The sequence below is a fragment of the Strix uralensis genome, chromosome 5 (genome assembly GCF_047716275.1).
Source record: "Strix uralensis isolate ZFMK-TIS-50842 chromosome 5, bStrUra1, whole genome shotgun sequence".
Classification (NCBI taxonomy): domain Eukaryota; kingdom Metazoa; phylum Chordata; class Aves; order Strigiformes; family Strigidae; genus Strix; species Strix uralensis.
Genome location: NC_133976.1, coordinates 44,969,621 through 44,990,268, shown reverse-complemented (window position 1 = coordinate 44,990,268; position 20,648 = coordinate 44,969,621). Strand labels below are relative to the sequence as shown.

The 20,648-nt window shown below is 37.6% G+C and overlaps 1 protein-coding gene across 2 annotated transcripts in view; it reads left to right on the top strand.

Annotated features, from left to right (window-relative positions):
* PAWR (pro-apoptotic WT1 regulator) overlaps nt 1–20,648 on the top strand; it is an 84,440-nt gene that overhangs the window by 28,171 nt on the left and 35,621 nt on the right. For both annotated transcript variants that reach the window (XM_074870651.1, XM_074870652.1), the window contains exon 3: nt 15,230–15,358. In XM_074870651.1, the coding sequence (XP_074726752.1) occupies nt 15,230–15,358 (129 nt within the window). The remainder of the gene's footprint in view (nt 1–15,229; nt 15,359–20,648) is intronic.

Here is a 20,648-nt window from a genome sequence, read left to right as displayed (position 1 = left end):
CTGGTGGTGATGGGTTTTGTGCCTCTTGCTTGCCTTTCTCACTTAATGTAGAGCTACTGATAGTGGGTGTGCTGTACCCATTACAATGCAAAATAAGGGGTTTGTTTCAAACAGTTGTTTTGAATACTTTAAATCTTTTCAGTTCAGAGGTCTGGTAGCGGCTGTGGCCAAGTGCTACATTTCATTTGGAGAATGCCATCTCACTTAAATGTGCCATTTTTACCTCAAACAATTATTTGGTCATAATCTAAGTCATGTTGTTTTGTCTGTCTGGTTAGATTGGTATTATTATGCTAGGTTGATGAGTGCTTGTCATTAGGAGTACATGTTCAAAAAATATGTCTGTTTTCTGCCTGGTGGAAACAGGAGTAAGTATTCATGTCAAAAGAGGATTTTCCAGGGAGTTAGTTCATCTCCAGTAAGAATAAACATTTGCAGATGAGCATGTCCAGATAATTTGCACTCAAAGCAGTTGACCAAAGTAGTATCTGATCCAGTAATACTGATTTCTAAGAAACCTTGGAATACTGGAGAGGTTTTCAGAGAACTTGAGTATAAAATTATGATTATAATTAAAAAAAAAAATCCAGGAGCATAAATCTAGATACTAGCTGGATAGATGTCAGTTCCAGGTAAATTAGTGTGATATCTATTTTATTTAATTCTCTTGACTAAAGAACAGGCAGTGTAGTTTAGCAGATCTTTTTTTCCTAGGATTTTAGCTGGATCTTTGAGGCCTTCATCACAGAAGTCTATTGTAGTCTTCTTGTGAATAGCTTGTGTTAATAGGAAAGCAGAGGTTGTAAGGTAGTAATTTCGACTAAATAATGAGGGAAAATGGGTATGTATCAGCTTCTTCAGTAGATACAATAGACTAGTAGCAGTTGAAGTTAATACTATGGTGCAGACAATTGGAGAAGGTCAGGAGGGGAAAAATGTAATTTAAAAACTGATACTCTGTTTTTTAAAAAAAGGAAAAAGTCTGTATATCGAAATGATGAAAGAGCAGTTCTCCTTATTCAGGGAAACACTCCAGCTCTTCCAGCATCCTTTCTTGGCAGGGATGAGTGGGAACGTGTTTGAGAGCAAAGCAGGTGTAAACCAGACTTTTTCTTTTGCTTTTGTTTTTATACTGGTACATTCCTAGATTAGACCAATATTCTGCTTAGGGAGTTCTTGGTGCGTGGGCCCATGTCTTCTGATGAAGAGCCAGAGTGGTGCAATCCCATATATGTTGGAGGTGCGATAGTATTGCCCTGCTGCTTATGCTTGCTTCTCCCAGTTTGCTGTGCAACTGCAGTTGGTTTATGGGGGGTGTATGCATGAAGGTTGGTGGGAGAAATATGTTCTTGGTGCAGTTTGTTACCCTTATTTGTTACATGCATAGCCACTGCAACTTTTCCTGCAAAGATTTTACTATTATAAAATCCTGAAAAATAAGGCTGCGGGGGATCTTGAAGAATAATCTAGTTTGTCATCTTGTCCCAACAAGATCCTTGTACTTGGGTTATCTCTGACATTTATATGACGTTGATGTGTTCTTTAAGATTTCAGAGATGAAGATTGCTTTTCTAGGCAGACTGCTCTATGCCCATTTTTTGTATGTGTGTTTTTGTTTGTTGTTTTTTTGTATAATGTATTTGTTGTTTTTGCAACAAAATCTTATTAGGTTCAATGAGATACATAAGTTAATCAGTCTGCATCCTATTTGCAAGGTGATTTTTTGCTGTCACTGACCCAATAAGTTGTTTATAATGTTAACTGGACTTTTGGGAGAAATCCGTTGTTACAGCATTTCATACCAGTGGTGAATGGCTGAAAGCCTTTGTGGGTGTTTGATATGACAATGCAATGACAGTACTTATGTCTTCCTTCCTTCTCAACACATTTTAAAAAGTCTTCAAACACAAACCATACATTGAAAAGCAGCCGCAGAAGAGAGTCAGAGCCTTTTATTATCCCAACTCCAGTTGATACTCTGTTACATATAAAGATAGCCAAATGTTAACCTAGCTGTTTCACATTTTTAGATTCACAGCCACAACGGATTCTAATCCAGACTTGCATTTCAGGCATAAACTGCAACAGCTTAATTAACAGTAGTTTCTTCTTACCTTATTACAAATCCCCGTCAGAAGTACAGTAAAAAAACCCATGGAATTGTGAATGGAGCTCTAATTGTTTTAAGAAAAAGGAGTTCCATTTAAAAAAAATGCGGAAAACTTTACTTAATGCAGTAATAAGAGAATACCGTAACCCTAGTACATAGGGTAATAGCTGTGTTATGATCTTTGTAGTCTTGATTTCAATGGATATTTCTTCCTGAAATTACTTGCATATGACAGCAGGACGAATTACTAATGTGAGGAATGCTGTGTATACAAGGCATACATATTTTAATGACATTTTTGCACATCTGTGCCAAGAGAGGGAGTAATTCTATACAAATTTCACAAGGAGTTAGGTCAGGTCTAGTGGTTCCTGTCCTTGTGCTGTCCCTTTGTTGTGTGTGGACACCTGTTTTTATAATAGGGGAAGTGGAAGGTCTGAAAATAACATTTTTGGGTTTTAATGAATTCATTTACAGGGGGATCAGTTTCTGTACAGGTAAACATTGTGCCAGGACATAAAAATGGGCAGTGCAGGCTCCAGGATGAGCAGAAGATGAGTCTGGGCTGTTCAAGTAGTCTGTAGGTATTTCTGAGTTCATGCTGTTTGTGGTGGAAAAGCCAGGTTAAGTAGCCCAGCTTGTCTTGTCTCTCCATCCTGCTCATTTACACTTATGTTGCAGTTTTCTTTCAGTTACAATGACCCAACTGCATGTGAACCAAGCTGTAAGAATGAGCACGGTAATCCACTGTCCTTGACTCCTGATGGGCTTTTTTACCTTAGGAATCATAACACGGCTATGCTGTTACGTGGCATGGTGCTGAAACTTCCAGTTGTTGGATGGATGAGCTCTGCAGCTCTGTAGTAGTCCTCTTGTTGCTACTTAGAGTAACAGCAGCTCTGTAGCTTACAAGGGGAAAACTGTTCTGTAGCCTATACAACCTGTGGGTTAAAGAAGTCTCCTTGGCCATGTGTCAGAGCTCAAATCTGAATTAATAGTTTGTTTCCCTTAAAAATAGATGCTGTTTACTATTATCAGGGACACTGTTCACTGTTTTGGGATATAAATAATGTTCCACATTAGTGTGTGCTTTTAGATGAATGTTTCAGTATTTCTCTGGTTTGAATTGCTGAGGTTTTAATTTTGTGAGGATTTAATCTTTTCTATGTCCAGGCTACTTTGGATCCTTGCTTTTGCCTGATTTGCCTGTGGTGACCCTGGCACGCACTTAATCCTGTAGTTTGCTAGACCAAGGTGTACAAAAGACTATTCACTTTTTATAGAGGTAGCTTTCTGTTAGTAAATTATCCTTATGTGGCTTGCCAGTGTCAGGGAAAGTGATGCAGAGGGCTGGTAGATGCCCATGGGCAGGGCAGGAAAGAGGGAGAGTTGGAGTATGGCTAAATGGACACAGGCTAATTTAAGCTGTTGTGGAGCCCCAGCCCTTGTCCGTTATGTTGTTAATTTTGTTAGGAATCTTGGGGGAGGGAGAGGTCTTGTTTTCTTGGCTGGAAAAAGCAATTGCAGGGGGGCATCTGAAAATAAAAAATAGGAAGTAAAAATAAAATGAAAGCAATGCAGAGTTATTTCAGTGTCCAAATAAAGTTTGGCTCAACTTTTAGGGTGAAGGTTCAGTTCTGATTCTATCTGGAGTAGTTTCCTTTCTTTAAATTGTCTAGTGCCCTCGCAGTTAGTCATAGATATGCAGAGAGACTTCTTATTTCCGCGTTGTTTTAATAGTGTTTGAGAGACTTTTGGATTCCTTACTCTTCCAAATCTACAAACAACAATCATATGGCAGGGGAGGGGTTTTAAACATTTATTGAACAACGTTTTATATATATATATATAAAGCCTTCTGCTAATTTTTGTATCTTTTAGTGCAGGTGTTTAAAGGTTAATAGCTAGCTTATCCCTTCTATTGTATCGAGATTTTTTTTTTCCTAACCTAAAGCAATGTTAATTTCCATTTAAGGAAGAACGTCTGCAGGAGCCAGTGGTATTTACTAACTGCGCCTGTGAAAACATTCCTTTTCACCCTCAGATGCTCACTCAGCCTTCTGTTTTCCAAGTGACATTATTACAGGCTTTAGCTTGTAGTCTGAGAAATTAAAAGCACGTTTTAATAACGTGAACAGCAGAATCCTCAGTCCTGACAACTCCTTGGATACTTCCTCACTTGCGTTCCCCTGGCTTGCATTGGAGTGCAAGCGTACTGATAGCTGGGGGATTGATTTTGTTGTTGGGGTTTGTTTGTTTGTTCCCCCTCCCGTTTAAAACATGAGGACCTCTACTGGAGCATCATTTTACCTTTGAAAGTTTTTTTTTTTGTCATTAAGATTCTTAAACCTTATTTTTTTTTTCTTGATTTAAAGTATCATTTGGCTGTGATAGGTTATTGCACGAGATGAACTGAGCTCTGAATCCCATCTCCATTGTTGTCAGCTCATGCTAATTTCTCTCCTTGTCCTCTTTGGTCAGAGTGAAAGACTGTCGGGTTGGACACATGAATGGCTCAGGGCTGCTCCATGGTAACGGTGTGAATACTCCTACCCTGTGGTACCTACAGGATATGTAAAATTGTTTACTTTTCTTCCACTGGGGGATGGTAAAGCTTGAATTACCTTGTGTTTACCACAGTTTGGTCTACAGAAGACAATGCATGTGAACAGTTACCATGGAGAAGATGATGCATGTTAATTTGTGTATCAGTGTTAACCTTAACCTCCCGCTCTCTTTACACTCAATAGAAAATGGGGGGAGGGGTGTCATAGCCCTTTTATTCTGTGCCTCAGCAAGGGAAATCCTTGCCAGTGCCTTGGGTCTGGAGCACAGAGCAATCCTGTCAGCATGTAACAGAGTTTCCTGAGCATCTTTAATGGATAGATTTCTGAGTACTTCAGAAAAGAGGGCTTTACCCTTTATTCCAGTTTCACAGTTGAGAAACGCATGTTATAGTTGATGTTATGAATCAACAAATGCGTTAGGCTGAAATCTTAATAATTTGCTTGAGCTGTCTGCCCTGAAAAGGTAGATCTATTGACATGCAAAGAACTTCTTGGTTGCTGAAGACCTGGCCAAGACTTATGCTGTATTGTATGCAAGTAACTGTATAGCTAAAGAGGCCCCAAAACTGTATCAATCACTCAACAATTAAAAAAAGCACTTAATAGAAAATTGCCTTTTTTGTACAAACTTTTTCTGCATTTGCAAATATAAGCTTTTATTTATCCGGCATTTTCCCTGCTTTATTTATTCCTGCTTTATTCTGGTTTGATTTTGCTTTAGAAATACCATCACTGTCTTACAATGAGTTATGGTAGTGTAAGGTTCCAGTGAGTACAGTACCACGACTGTATGACGTGATTCATTCCTCCCATTACGATCCAATACTACACTTAGCTTGCACCTAGATTGATTTGTTTCTGTGTCTGTGCATGTTCTTTGTTCTGAGGTCACCATATTCAAATGCTACTTTTGTACTAAGGTACTTGAACCTGCTGGTACTGTTTTGTGAGCTTTAAAGCACGCACATGAAATGCCCTTGAGTGGTGAGGTCTTGTCTATCTGCATGCTCCAGTCCTGAAGTCCTAGTTTTCCTTATCTTCTGGGAGCAGAATGTGTCTAGCTCTTGGACCTGGTTATCAAAATGTGAAGATTTTGGGTGAGTGCTGCAGGGGAAATTAGGCAGATCACTCTGACAGTGACAGAAGGATCACAAAAAACTACAGCGTAGTTTTGCTTCCCAGACCGATTGAAACAGATGTGTCCTTTGCTTGTTTGCTTGCTTATTTTTGCTGCTGTAATCTCAGTTTACTTGAGTAGCTCCCTCTCACCAGGCATCAGCTACATGTTCTTTCTATGATCCTTTCCCACAGCTCTTTGTCTCCCACGCTTTCTCCCTCTCACTCCTAAGTCAATACTATAGTTCCCTGAGTTCCTCAGGGAGCCTTTGAATGGGAAGAGTCAACACCTGCTGGGCTGGTTCAGGGCTGTATGCAGTGCTGACTGCTCAGGTGGAAGGGTAACTGCCTGCTTTGTCTAGCCCTTGAATTACTGTGGCAGCTAATCCACATCTTTCACTTTTAGCAAACTTAAATTAAAAAAAACCCCTCACCCACTTGTGCAAGTTTCATATCTTAAAGATATTAATCTATTATTTAATATTATTTATGACTGGAACACACCACCACCACTCCCCCTGCCCCCCCGCATCACTAGTGACTTAAAAAAAAATACGGGGACAAAAGAGCTGTGATTTCTAAGCACAGTTTCCATAAGAAGCAGGGGTACAAATGCTGGTTACAGAAGACTTTCAAGCTGTTAGGACATGGGATTGCACTGTGAGAACCTGGACTGGATTTCTGTCAGGAGCCTTGAATATTGATACGAGCATTTATTTACTTTTTTTTTTAAAAAAAAAAAGTGTTGGCAGAACCCCTGAGGAAGAGGTCTTCCTTCCAAATGCAGAGCTAAAGAGTGATCTCAGTAGTCTAGGTTGGGCAACAGCTTCACAGCATTATCGCTAGGATTAATTTGCAGGTATAAGGTGTTGCCCCAAGAAATAGTTACAATATTGATTGCAGCAGCAACTTTAAACATTTTTGATCTCATCTAGATACTGCCATGCAAGCTGGCTTCAGTACTACAGATGTGCTTTGTCTGCTGGCATGGCCTCGATCAGTACTGTCTATTGCTGACATCAGTGCTGAGAGCTTCAAAAGTGTTTGTTTATTGTCTCGAAAGTCAAATTCTACAGTTTTTATCCAGATATGTGCCTATCCTGTTTAAGGTGCTTTTTCAGTACTTCCTATCTGCCCCATGGCTGAGTCTAGAGTCCGTATTTGTCTGGTTAGAACAGCTATTTATATTAGGACTCAAAAGAAAGAGCTGGGAGAGCAGAAAACCTGGTTGATATTTTTATGACCTTTTCTGTGGATTCAGAACATCCCACTCTCAAATGAGAAATGCAGTACAACTCTCAAAAAAGCATTATGCCGAAGTTTTCTTTTTCTGTTGGAATAGGTTCTGAGTCTGTTGTCGTGGCTTGTCCATGCTCACTTGGTTTTCAGCAGCCTCTTTGGCTTTGTTTCGTTTGAACAATCCCACACCCACTGTGTGTAAACACTAAATGAGATTCAGTTAGGTAAAAGAAGAAAAATGACAATTAGCCCGTTAAGCAAGAGAGCAGAAACCTGTGAAGGCACTGTACTGGATTAAAAACACAAACTCCCCAAAAACACATTTTAAGTGCAACTTGACATTCAGACAATATATAAATTGCTACAAACTGTGTGCTTCAGGATAGGATAGTTAAAGTACAGTACACTGATTAACCTGTTTGATCTCCTTTCAGAACATTCCTCAAATACTGATCTCATCTTTATTTCTTTTTAGAAGTACCATAGATGTACTAGGGAAGAAAACAGGAATTGGATGCCTTCTATATTACATGTTCATATTAAAAGGAATACCTCTGTTTTGAAAATAGCGTGCTAATCTTCTCCAAGATTTTAAAGAGAAGGGTGCTCAATCTGCATGGTCTTTATCTACATTACAGTGCGTCTTTCTCTCTTTTGGAGCATTGTTTCTATTTGCTTAGTTTTGGCAGAAGTACATGGTAATGGAAGTCAAAATGATGGTGGTTATGGGCATTTTAACTCCATTATCTAACTGTTCTTTGAGTGGCTTTTGTTCAGCTATTGTTCCTGGTGGGTAAAATAATCCCATTTCAGATAGTTTACATGCTCTCTAATACCAGTATTTCCCAGAATCCTATCTAATACAGCAACAAGTTTTATAGGAAAAATAGTGTAGCTAGGCGTCATGTCTGTAAAATGTTCAGGATGAGTTATCTTTTCTGTTCTTGAAATCTGTGATTGTTGTTCCTAACATGTATGGCATGATGCAAACTGAGAAGTATTTCTTCTGTGAACAGTGCAAGTATCCTCAACAATTCTCTTTTTTTCTTCCTGGCTGAAACAGGCAAACTTCGTTTTGGCAGGTTTCTTCTGCTTAGCGACTGGTTTGCAATCTTTGTATTCGGTAGGATACATAATTTCAGAATGTTAATTAGGAGGCTAAGGAGGTGGGTTTGGTGACTGACTCCACTTTGGAGCAAAATTGTGTTGGTTTTTTTTTGTGGTGGTTTTTTTGGGGGGAGGAGTGTGTGATTTTTGGGAATATCTCTGTAACTTTTAGATTTATATGTTCAATGCTATACCAAGTGTAAACCATCAGCAGAGGAGGGAAAAGATGTGTTGTCACTAGCGAAACTTGATTAGAGCATAAAGGTAAGAGCAGCAACATGCAATATTTCAAAGAGGAGGATGCTGTTTAATTTCAACTCCTTTAGAACATAGAGCTGTGCTATATCTGAAGTCTGGGCCCTGTAGTTCTGGAATTCAGTTGGGCTGGAACTGCCTGTGGATCATACCAACAGCAAGAGGAGGATTTGGCTGTTTTTCTCTTAGTGCCTTTATTTGCTGTTGGTTTTTATTTTATTTTTAAGAGCAAGGCATTAGTGCTTTTCTTGAATGGGTTGTTATTATATTCATATAAAAATTTCGCCATGGAACAGGCATCAGCAGTTGGATTTGCGTAAGGATCTTCAGTCAATTCTGTTTCGTACTTCTGTTCTTGGATGGTGATCAATCAGAAAAGGCTTTAAGATGCTACCTTTGAGTGTGGTATTAAATAGCTTGTCAATCCATATTTTTTATTATGTTTTTCTCTTTTCTAGAAGGATTTTAATAATGCTAGATAGCTTGTCTTTTGCAGTTCCTCTTGTATCCCTGGCATTTTACTCTGTGATGTTAATAATATCATGCACTAAGTAGTTAAATTGAGCATTTCCACCAATCATTCTTGACAAGCCTTGTGATAAAGGACTTTTTGGTGGTTAGTTTAAGTTAAACGTTTGACTTTTGAACTCATTCTTGTTGTATGTTTGAAGACATTAATGGCCAAACAGTGTATTTTGCTGAATAACATGCTGCAAACATAGCTGGTTTTTGTTATTATAATGAGGGATAATTGGCATTCTGGTGTTGATGTAGTTGATGTTTTACTTAGAGCTTTAAAAGAATTCAAAATACTTTTCTTTGCTCTAATACGGAGAAATATGTTATTTTTCTTTTTTTTCCAGAAACGTTCCTAAGTGGATTTTAAGACTGCAAGTTGTATTTGCTCTGAAATATAATCAAATATACAAAGTAGGCACTTGTAATTTCTCATTATGGGTGAGAAAAGGATAGAGTTGAAACAAAATGTAAATGTGACTTACCATGAATGCTATGAGTCTTGTAGAGCAAGATGTGCATCTTGCTGATCTCGAAGTGATGCTCGTGTTTTTGGGTTGCTTTGTTGGCAGTGTGGTCAAGGATGAGTGCATCCTATGGCTGCAGTCAGCTGTGCTCTGGCCCACCTGCTTGGTCACTGACCCATTGCTGCATTCGGGTCTCTTTTGATCTCAGATACCAAAGATTCCTGCCTTTACTCTTTTTTGGTTTAAAAATCCATGCTTATTATCATACTAATTGCTGATATTGGACCGATAGGTAGATTTTTGGAAGTGCACAAAGATCGTTCAGATAAGGTGTTCGAGTTCATTATCCTCTTTTGGACTCTCTTAATGTGAGAATTAAGGTCAAATATTCTTAAAAGAATAATATCTTCTACTGGTTAATCCATATCCATAAAACTGTTTGTAGGTTTTAGATAGTTCCTATGAATAACATTAGCTCTTTTCACCTCTGTAAGGATGTTTTTCAACATGTAAAGAAAAGCACTTAAGCAAGCTAAACCCCATGAAAGGCTTGCCTAGTGAAAAAGAGACAATTTTTCCAATTAAACTGTTTTTCTAATAAAAGATCATATTTCTGTAAACCCTTTTTACTTAAATATTTTGGGTACTGTCTGGACATTGTAATAAAAGTGTGTTTAAAAAGTATTATTAAAAATAGTGTTTCTGGAGGGGAAAGGTAATATAATCTCATCATTGGGGTTTGGGATTTTTGCTTGGTTTTGCTGTGTGTTTTGGGAGCTGACGACAGAAAGGTTTGATACTGTGCAAAGAGGTAGGAAGACGGTATTTAACAGATATCAGAGCTGTGCATGGTAAAGCAAGGAAGCATTTGGTTGTTGGTGTTGCAGTAAGAAGAGTGATTATAAAGAAATCATGTGTAAGATAGTCGTCTTTTATTTGCAGTTAACTTTTCCAGGCTTTTCTGAATGATTAGCTGAGGAAAAATAATGTTGATTCCCAAAACGTGCTTTGTTGTAGTTAATTGCCTAGTTACATTTTTTTTTTTTTTTGGGGAGTTAAAACCAATTCTTGTATCTTATCTTGTATTTCTACTGTGGAAGCTTTTAGGAGATGTTTAAATTTAACAGAAACCTTTGCACTTTTCCAGCATCTTGATATGAAGTTGTGGTAGTGTACTTTGAACTTTTACTGAACATGGAAAATGTGGTAAAATAGATTTTTTTTTTAAAATTTTTTTTAGTTGTCCAAAGTTGTTTTGGGGAAATGAGAAAAAGTCTAGATTTGATTCCTCTCCTAGATTGTTAGCATGGTTAAGAAGCAGGGGGGGGAAAAAAAAAGGAAGATAACTGATGGTGCTTGTGTTGTAGAGATTCTGTTTCTTGCCCAATGTGAAGTTAAACACAGGGTTTCACTGAGAGTATGTGTCTGCTTGCACATCTTGCTGTACTGATTAAATATGTTATTACCTCAAGTGTTCATCATTTTCAAAAGCTGATATAGCACAACCATTCCTGGGCTTCTGCAAAATAAATAGTTTGAATGGGCTGGTATCTGGTTCAGGCAAAATGAGTTCGGCTAATTAGAACTGCTGAAACTAACCTGACTGACCTTTCATGAAATGAACTGGGAAGCTCTTAGGTATGTGCTTGGCCAGCAGAACTGCAAGGCAAAAGCAAGTTGGTGCAGGAAGAGGGATGGGGATAGCGACGTTTTGACTCTGCACCATTTCTTGTGGCGGGAGCAGCTTGTGTGTGCTCAGAAACTGATCTTTTGCGTGTAGGAATACTGCTAGTTTTCATGGAAAAGATAGTCCCTCCCCAATTTTTGTTTGTTCTTAGCAGTGCACAAATGTTTATAGGAAGCAAACCAGTGAATCATTAGAAATGTTCTTTGTACAGCGTCTCCTTAAACTGCAGGCTGGTGGTGCGCTGGAATGTGGGGATATCTCTGTAGCTGTTTCCTTCATCAGTCTGATTCTTTTGAAAGCATCTTACTCTGCTTGTATTTTCCATACTAGAGGTTTACAGAAAAATGTTTATACTACAGCTTCAAACGTTTACTGAAATGCTAGAAAACCTAAAGAATTTCTGTGGATTCCTTATATTAAGATCAGATGTGGGAATGTCACATTGAATATCTGCTGTACAAAACTCAGATGATTTTAATGGAAAATAAGAATCTGAAATGGTATGTGCCTAGCAGCAAAATAAAAAAGCAGGGGGAAGGGAATGGACAGAGAGAATTATATAATGGGTCAGAATTACACCTCAGTGGTTACAAGTCTGTTCCTCTGCTATGCTGACAGAGAAAGTAATTACTGCATTTATGTCTTTTTCAATGACATGAAACTAGTTTCTAAAGCAAAGTGTAGTATTTAGGAGAAGCCTGCAATGCAAGCAACGCAGCAATCCATCTGATTGAAACATCCTGTGGGCTGAGGCATTTTCAGCTGCAGGGCAGTTTGAACAGAAATGCTTGTAACAACACTTTGGACATTTTAAATTTTTCAATAATAATTAATCTATCAACTGAAACTTGGCTTTTACTGATTTTTTTATTACTCTAAAAGTTAGCTTAGATTATAAATAGCAGTAAGATTAGCAATCTTAGCTGAAGTTGATGGAGAAGTGCATAAGCAGGATATTGAATGTAAAGTATTATTTTGCATAAGAGAGTTTATTTCATTGTGAGTCAAAACAAATAGACTTCCTTATGAAGGCTAATGGTTATTGAAACAAAACTTAGTGACTTTAGTAAAAAGCAGTAAAATGTTAAAATTCCATTATTGTTATCATGTTGACTTGTGCTCAGCAGTCATTTCATGGACATCATTTAAATTAGTGTGTGGGTATGTGTGTGTCTGTATGTTTGGAAGGGGAATGTAATTTTTGTGTTGGGGAAACCATAGGAAGGTTCTTGACAGTGACTAGTTATCTGCTTTAGAGCAGGAAGGCCTTGGCAATCCTAGCCAAATGTGCCACATTGGCTGCAAATGGTGAGGATCAACCAGTCCATGACTGTTTTACCTCATGTGTAACAAGTAATAAAATAAAAACTTGCTTCCTCTGTGGTTCTCACCACTCAAACTTGTGTTGGCCCTAGCAGGCTCGGGGCTTGCTCCAGTGAAGGTAACTGGGAGTGGGAGCAAGCCCCAGCAGCCTTTAAAACAGAGGTTATATGCTCCAAATTAGGTTTACATAAACTGTTTAGCTAACTGTTCCATGCTTGGGAAGAAAGCCTTGAACTTTGGAAGTATGAATTACTGGGGGGGGTTTGTATACCTTTTGTGATCTTGGACCTTCCTGAGAAGAAGGGAAAGGGTGGGAATGGACATTGCTGGCAAATCCTAACAGAAAATGCTTAATTTAACATTCTGTGGCTGGAAATTTTGTATCAGATGATGACATTTTGTTCCTGTCCAAAATTGCTAAGAGAATAGTTAGTAGCAGGTGATCTTATATCAAAAGGGAGAACATTCTTCCTCACAGATGTAATTGTATTTAGAGAAAAATATTTCTGTGGAATGCTGATGGTCTCTGGAAAGCTTATGAGAAGTATGTATCTGAAGGGGGAGAGAATTTGTGAAGAAAGGAGCACTTGTCTACTTCTTTGCTGCAAAGACTTTTTTTTTTTTTTTTAACCTACAGTATTGTAATTTGAGCTTTATGGTTCTCCTTAAAGAATGTTGTTTCTTGAAAATGCAGAGCTTTTTGAGGTGCGTCTCTTCTGTCTCCAGTTGGTTTTCTCCTACACTTATTAGAGGCTGCTCTTCCAAACTCATGTCAAACTACCTCTTTCCTTTGAGTTTATCTGGGATCTCGTTCTCTTACATGAACAGCTTGAAAGCTGGAAGAACAATCTGAAAGTTTTTCCTGTTTTTCTAACACAATATCATTCTTCATCTTCATGATGTTAGTCTTAATTTATGAGATACCTTCTGTGAGCCTTGTAGTTCTTTCTGAACAAGACTGGTTTTGTAAGAGCTGAAGATCACTCCATTTCTTGTTGCAGTAGTGGCTCATTATTTCTTATTTTGTCACTTCAAAATGGATTATTAGGATAATGGGATAAATTAGGATACAGACTTAAGTTTATGTTACCAAAACTTAAGCTTTACAGTTTATAGAAGGTGGAGGATGTTGATTTAAAGATCATCTCCTAGAATGTGCCATGACAGTGTTTTTTAAATGGTCTGTTAAAAAGGGACCTGAGAGAACCAAGTTAAATATCTATTTATAATTATTTTATTTGAAAAGGCCGCTTATTGAAAGTGATTTTGAATGTATAATGATTCAGCTGTAATAATCTTTCATATATGCCTTTTCTTAGAGATAGACGTAGACAGTCTATATCAGTTGCATTAAAATGTTAGTTAGACTGGTGAAATTGCATTAGTATTCTGTCATGAGTCCTGCTGTAGAGAATTTAAATGGACCTTATGCAGGTTCACTTATGTTCATTTTATTATGTTTGCTTTTGGAAACATATAACTTCCTAATTTGTGAGTTTTCTAGCGCTTCTGTGACCACAGTGTTGGCTTTGGAGCAGCTAAAGTTAGTTTTTTATATACTAGGGCTATCTTCAGATAGTACATAACACTGATTTTCTGTTTAAAAAATACTATATTCCAGCATTCTCATTATATGCTTTTGACTAGTTTTGTGTCCTTTGGATAAGATGATGTCAGAGATCGTCAGTATCTAAGCCTCAGAATAGTGATTCTGGGTTTTGTGCGTTAGAAATTTCCATTGAAATCATCAGACATTCATCTTTGTTCTCTTGTAGACCTGTTCTCTGTTTCTCAATTCTCTTATTGCACATTAATCTAGGAGCTTTTACTGATGTTTTAGAATGTCTTCCCTGTGTTTTTGTAACTAGGTCTCACACACCTCTTGTTTTATTGCAGAGTGCTGGCAAACAGCTTTTGATGTTGTGGTCAGATTTTTTTCAGAGCTTCATGTCTGCATCAAGTTGCTCTTCTAAACATGAGATTGTAGGCTTTTTTCTGTCTGTAAATTTGTGTATATTAAACTAATAGACTGATCTAGACATAGCTGACTTAGTCCAAAGCTGGTTGAGTCCTCATGTTTCTACCCTGGCCTCAGAGTGGCTTTGAGCTAGAACAGAGGCAGTGTTACTGATTTTTTATTATTTACTTACTTTTCCTGTCTCTCACCTGTCAGTAGTTAGTGCTTTAGAAACTTAATCCTGTTGAATCAAGTATTTCAGCAAATCTAGTGTGAAACATTTGTGTTGAAGAGCTAAAATGTGTTAATTGTTAGTAATTAATGACTGTCCAACTAATTTAAAAATGACTAATTTTCAATGGTAAATTTTGAAAGACAAAACCAAAAACAAGGAGAGCAAAATTAAGATGGGTGATTGAGACTGACACTTCAGTCTTAGCAGATGCCACTGTGTCAACTGTTGAGTGAAGAGTATAATTAACTCTTTTTTTCCTTTTCTGTATTTCTCACAATCTCTTATGTAGAGGTAAAATTACTGCTTATGACAACCAGGATTGTAGCATCATTCAGATGGAAGGGACCTCAGGTATAGTCCAAGCTCCAGCCCCCAGCAGGATTAGCACTGAACTCTGACAACGTTGCTGAAAGCTTTGTCAAGTTGGATCTTGATTTTGTTATTTCTTATTTTTGTGATTAAGAAAAAGCAGTTAGTTGTCAAACTTTGTCCTTGATTTGGAGATACCAATATCCATGGAAAGAAAAGCATTTAAACATTTAATTAAATTCTGAAATATGAAATTAATCTTTGAAAATATTAATGAATTTTGTGACATATGTGAAGTTACATACAAAGACTATTTTGTAACTGAATATTTTTGGTTTTAGAGCCTTGATGAGTATGAAGATGATGAAGCAGGGCAGAAGGAGCGAAAGAAGGAGGATGCTATTACCCAACAGAACACAATACAAAATGAGAGTTGCAGTGCAGATACCCCTGGCTCATACTTACTACAGGTGAGATTTTAGCACTTGTTTGTTTTGATATGCTACTCAGTTTTAAAACTCATACTGCCACCTTCTTTGTATTTCTACTTAATAGTAGATTATACCCTATCTGGAAACAAACATGAATTTCAGGAGTTGTTGCTTTACTGGAAACAAAGTATGAGGGTCCATTCCCCAAACTCAACACTACAGAGACTCAGTTTTGACAACAGAATTCCCTATTTCTGTAGGGGCTTTGAAAGTAATGTGTTGATGTTTACCATAGAACTTACTATTTAATGAGAGGAAGAGAAACCTGGAGATTCAAGTGAAAAATAGTCACAGGTTTAGAATATTCAATTAATTGGAGGTAGAATTTGCAAATCAGGACCCAATTTTCTAATTTAATTTATTGTCAACTAGCAAACTTCTAATTACTGATTCTGGGATTGAAACAAACACAGATGCTCTTAGGGAAAACACCCCTGTCTCTTTCCTTTGGTGCCCTAAGTCTCTTTACCAGGTCTTGTTTCTCCTTCTCTTCTGTTACCTAACAGCATGTGCAAACCCAGCTGTATACACTGAGGCCGTCCAGCTCTGCTTGTTGATTTTAACAGAGGCAGTAGCACATGTATAGGGAGAAAAATATGCAAACAGAGCAAGCACATGGTGATAGTTTTCAAACCCACCCATAACCAGAGGGGGCATCACTGAATTTAGTGGGTCTGGATGCACTTTCCTTCCAAAATTTTGCCCAGTCTTTCATATGCTCGTGGACGCATTTAACATTCAGAAGAGCCTACAGCAAAAAAGTCTACAGTTTAATTACTTGGAATGTGAAGAACAGTCTCCTTTTGTTTAAATTGAACCTGTCATTTGCTGTCTGTTTCCATGTGATTTCACCAAGGTGTCCCAGTGGAAGACATGGGAACAACTGCTTCCTCTTTAGATGACTGAGTGCTGCAAGAGAGAGTATGGCCCCTCTCATCTACCTCTTCTTTAGGCTGAAGAATTCCATTTTATTTAGTTGTTTCTTGTACAGGAGATACTCAATAACATTCTACACTTTTTCTGGTTTGACTGTATTTTATTTGAGATCAGGAAACAGAACTGAAGAGTTCAGTACAGTATGCAGTCGTAGAGTGAGTGGTTCAGTGATGGTTTTTGTTTTGTTCTCTGTTTCTTTCTTGACAGTTCCTGATATCTGCCTGTTTGTCTGCTGAGCACTGAGTTTACTATTTTTCATGTGTCTACTTTAACTTAACATTTTGGAGTTATCTGTGAGTGATAACAACAAGCTCAGAGGCTGATGCATATGTAAATTTAGAAGCATCTTTACCTTTTTGTCTTACTTTGTGCTTATGTACACTAAATTTCATCTGTTTCACCTCCCAGCCCCTTCCAACAGAGGAATCCTGCATGTTTTCACAGTTGACCCTCGCCTTTTCTGTACTTAATAGCATCTATGGACATCTCCTCCCCAAATATATTGAAAAGCACAGGTCCCAGAACAGGTTCCTGTGGAACTCTTCTGGGTACCCCATCCACTGTGAAAGCTGACCGTCAGAATCCACCATTATTTCCTGTCTTTTCACCAGTGATTTATTCATGAAAGGACATTAGCTCTTATACTACTGTAGTTTAATTTCTTTAAGAAACTTTGGGGAATGCCTTTTTGAAATTCAGTAGGCTGTCAACCAACTTTCTCTTCTGGACATTTCTTTACTTAAAAAGGCTGTATTAGATTTGTGAATTGTAACAATTTTACGAATGCCTTGGTGACTCTTCCACACTACGTCGTATTTACACATTCCCTAATTGTTTTAGACTTAATGGCACCACTTTATTCAGTATAAATATCAAGCTTACTGGTCGATAGTTCACTGGTCTGCTTTAGCATCTTCTTAAAGATGATTATGGTAACTGCTGGTACTAGGGCAGTTTTAAGTGAGAGATTGTATGTGATCATGAGTACTTTAGCTATTACATTTTTCAGTACCATCAGTAGTTTCTTCAAATCTCAAGGAGTAAATACCTTCTTATTCTGGCAACTAGCTTTTTTTTTTTCATTTTGTTAATTTGTTTTTAAGTTCTACCAGCACTTCTGTTTGAAACAGACCCTTTGAGTCTTCTATGGAGAAGTGCTCTGATGTGAGACCCTTACAATGCTTTTCCATGGTTAACACCAACAGAAATATTTTGGCAGAGAAACTGTTTCCTCTGACTGCACCTCTTATAACTTGATCTATTGTCTTTGCAGATTCTTCAGCAGGATTCCTCATTCTGAAATGTTTTAATGCTTTTTCCAAGTTGTTTGTTAGACTCTTTCTTATTGTGTTCACTCTGTTTTCACTTCTTCAGCAAATATTCCAAAAGTTGTCACTTTTAGTTTCCCCTAGTGGTATTATTACACAATGCTTTGGCTATATTCCCATGCCCCTTTTTTTTCATCCATGTTTTCTGTTATTCTTGATGAGCAATCTCAGTTTCTGTTTACCAGGCTGTCTGTATTAATTGTATCCTACATGGTTCCAAGTTTGTCACCTCCGTATTCAAACAGGCACTACTTCTTTGTTGACAGAGCACAGCAGGGGTGTCCTGTCACTGACAATATAGAAGAGGGTCCCAGGCCTCAGATCTGGCAAAGACCCAGGGTGGCACATGTACAGAACAGATGGAACCTTAGAAAGTTGTAGCTGCTAAGACTTAATTAGTTTATTACTGACTCTGTCAACTTGCTTTTTATTAGAAGACTTACCACTTGCCCAACTTGAACAGAACTTGACAGCAGCATTTTTTCAGCTTTGGTGACTTAGTTTCCTTTCGATTCTACTCTGTGCCAATTAAGCCTAATTCCATTCTTAAAAGTAGAGTTTATGTTTTAGGTCTAAGAATTCAGTCAATACTAGTTGCCATTGATCAATATTTATTCTTGTTCTATCTAGTAAGCAGAATAAATACATTTCTGTAGTTATGGATGTTTTCACTGATTTGTTCATTCTGTTATCATTTTATGAAATTTGTGAATATATAATTACTGTGACTATGGTAGACAAGATGGTTAATATTGACTTCATGTTTGATAGGCAGTTATGTTGCTGAATGTTTTATTTTCCAATCCTTAACCTGATCTTTCAGTTCTATTTTAATATTGTCAGAAGCTGCTGTTTTCCTTCTCATGGGCAAAATGCACATTTTTTTGAAAACTGTCTGAATTTGAAATCCTTGATCCAAAGCACAGAGATATGGGATTTGTTAAAGAATAGATCTGAAAATATACCAGACTGAAGAGTATTCTCCTTGAAGCAGAGCTATTTGGATGAAATTGGCTTTGAAATTATTTTGTATTGGAAATATGGAAGATAAGTGTCAACATTATAAATGTTGAAAAAAAATTACAATCAGAACTCTTACTTAGTTTTAGCAAAGGATAGTGTGGAAAGCCACACCTCACCAGGTGAATGAATGCTAAATCCATTCCCAAACACAAGTGTTACATCTGACTCTGACTGACTTGCTTGATTTTCCTTCTATTTTTAATGCTGCAATTCAGTGGTTCTCTGCTTGTGAGTCTCACAGTACTGTGGGACTACTCATTGATGTGTACAGGGATGCAGACTGAGAGTGATAAGTTGTATGTAATAGAGCTTAGAAGTCTTATAAATTAGCTAAAAGTTCAACTTTAACTAGGAATCAGTGGAGTCTGGCAATTATATAAATCTAGCTCTTGCTTGGCAGAGATGGTAAAATTGAACATAGTGCAAAACTGCTTGATAGCAATGTCTTTCTTGCAGTTGGACAGAAATTATATTATGTTCACGGTAATGAACGTCTTCTCTTAATTAAAGAAGGTGTTAGTATGTATGCAATGTAAAGATAACTTGCATCTAAAACCCTGCAAGATTTGGCTGAAAAAACAATTAGGTTACTGATGATTTTTAAAAAAAATTCTCTTCTAAGACTTGCAAAGTTCTAGAACATGGAAAAATGCTACTATTGTGCTAATGCTCAAAAAAAACCCCACCAAAAAACACTATATGCAAGGCCCTAAATTTTGCATCAGTGTGTTATGCTGATACCATGGTCATCTGCCTCCTGGAATCCAGTTGTTTGGGGAATATTTTAGGAGACCAGATGCACAAATATGTGCACTTCTTGGTGTAATCCTGTGTCAATAGGGATAACATAACTTCTGTGTCATTACACAAGTGATACCTGAGCATGATGGCATGGTGTGGTGTCTGTATTACTTTATGGTATTCCTGGAAAATTGGAGAGCAAATTGGAAAGGCTGAGAAGATTAATCTAAAGCCAACATATAAAGCCTTGCAGTGGGAGATGCATGTGTAGGTCCTCCATCCCTTAAAACCTTCAAATCACAACTGACAGTTTTTCTGGAAATTTTGCCATAATCACACAGAATTTTCATTCTCAGTAGCTTGGAAGGAGTTTGAAATCCTTTGCTTCATGTTATCTTTGGTTTCTTTGTGCTTGCATTTTATTTCAAATGTTTTAGTGTCTGTGAATGCTAGTTGTTGTGCTGTGTACTGTATGAACACGCTGCAAAAAATTTCATCAGCTGTGAACAGTTTGACATTGAAGTGTAAAATACAGGAATAGTTCAGTAAATATGTATTGGCAAAACACCAAGAAACAATAAAGTTGAGATCTTCAGAGTTATTTTTGACATTGGCATGGGTTTAGGGTTTACTGTGTTCTGGATGTGTTTTTCTATCCACTGATGACAAAAGGGGTCTCACCACATCAGATGTAGGCATCTAAAATTAGATGGGCTGAATCCTTTCCTCTCCCTGGCAAACTTGGACCAAGCATGTCAGTAGCAAAAATCGTTCTGACATAACTTGGAAATAGGGGTCAGTTAGAGAGAGTGTACAATACCAATTTTTGTGCCTGTGAGCATGAAAGGGGGAAGCTGAGTCACTTAGATAATGAGGTTCAACCTTTGTGAAATAAACACTCTGAGTCCTTCAAGTGAAAGGTAACAGTTTATAAAAATGAGAATGATTTAGAGTGTCCTGCTATAAAAAGGGAATGCTGATCTTTGTTATTGTCACGCAGTAGCAAAATTTGTCCAGTGTATTTCTTAATTCCAAGTTAAGAAACTGCAGATCATAACTATCACAGTTACCAATACCTTCTGTGTCTGGAATGGCTGCTGAAGAGCACTCTACAGTCATCTGCCAGAAACCTGCTTTTGGATTTGTGTTGCTGGCATGAAACTGGTAAGGGAACTTTGCTTCTCAAGCATTCTGAAGCTTGGGACCCCAGTGGGGGAGGCATGACTCGCTTTTTTTGTTAA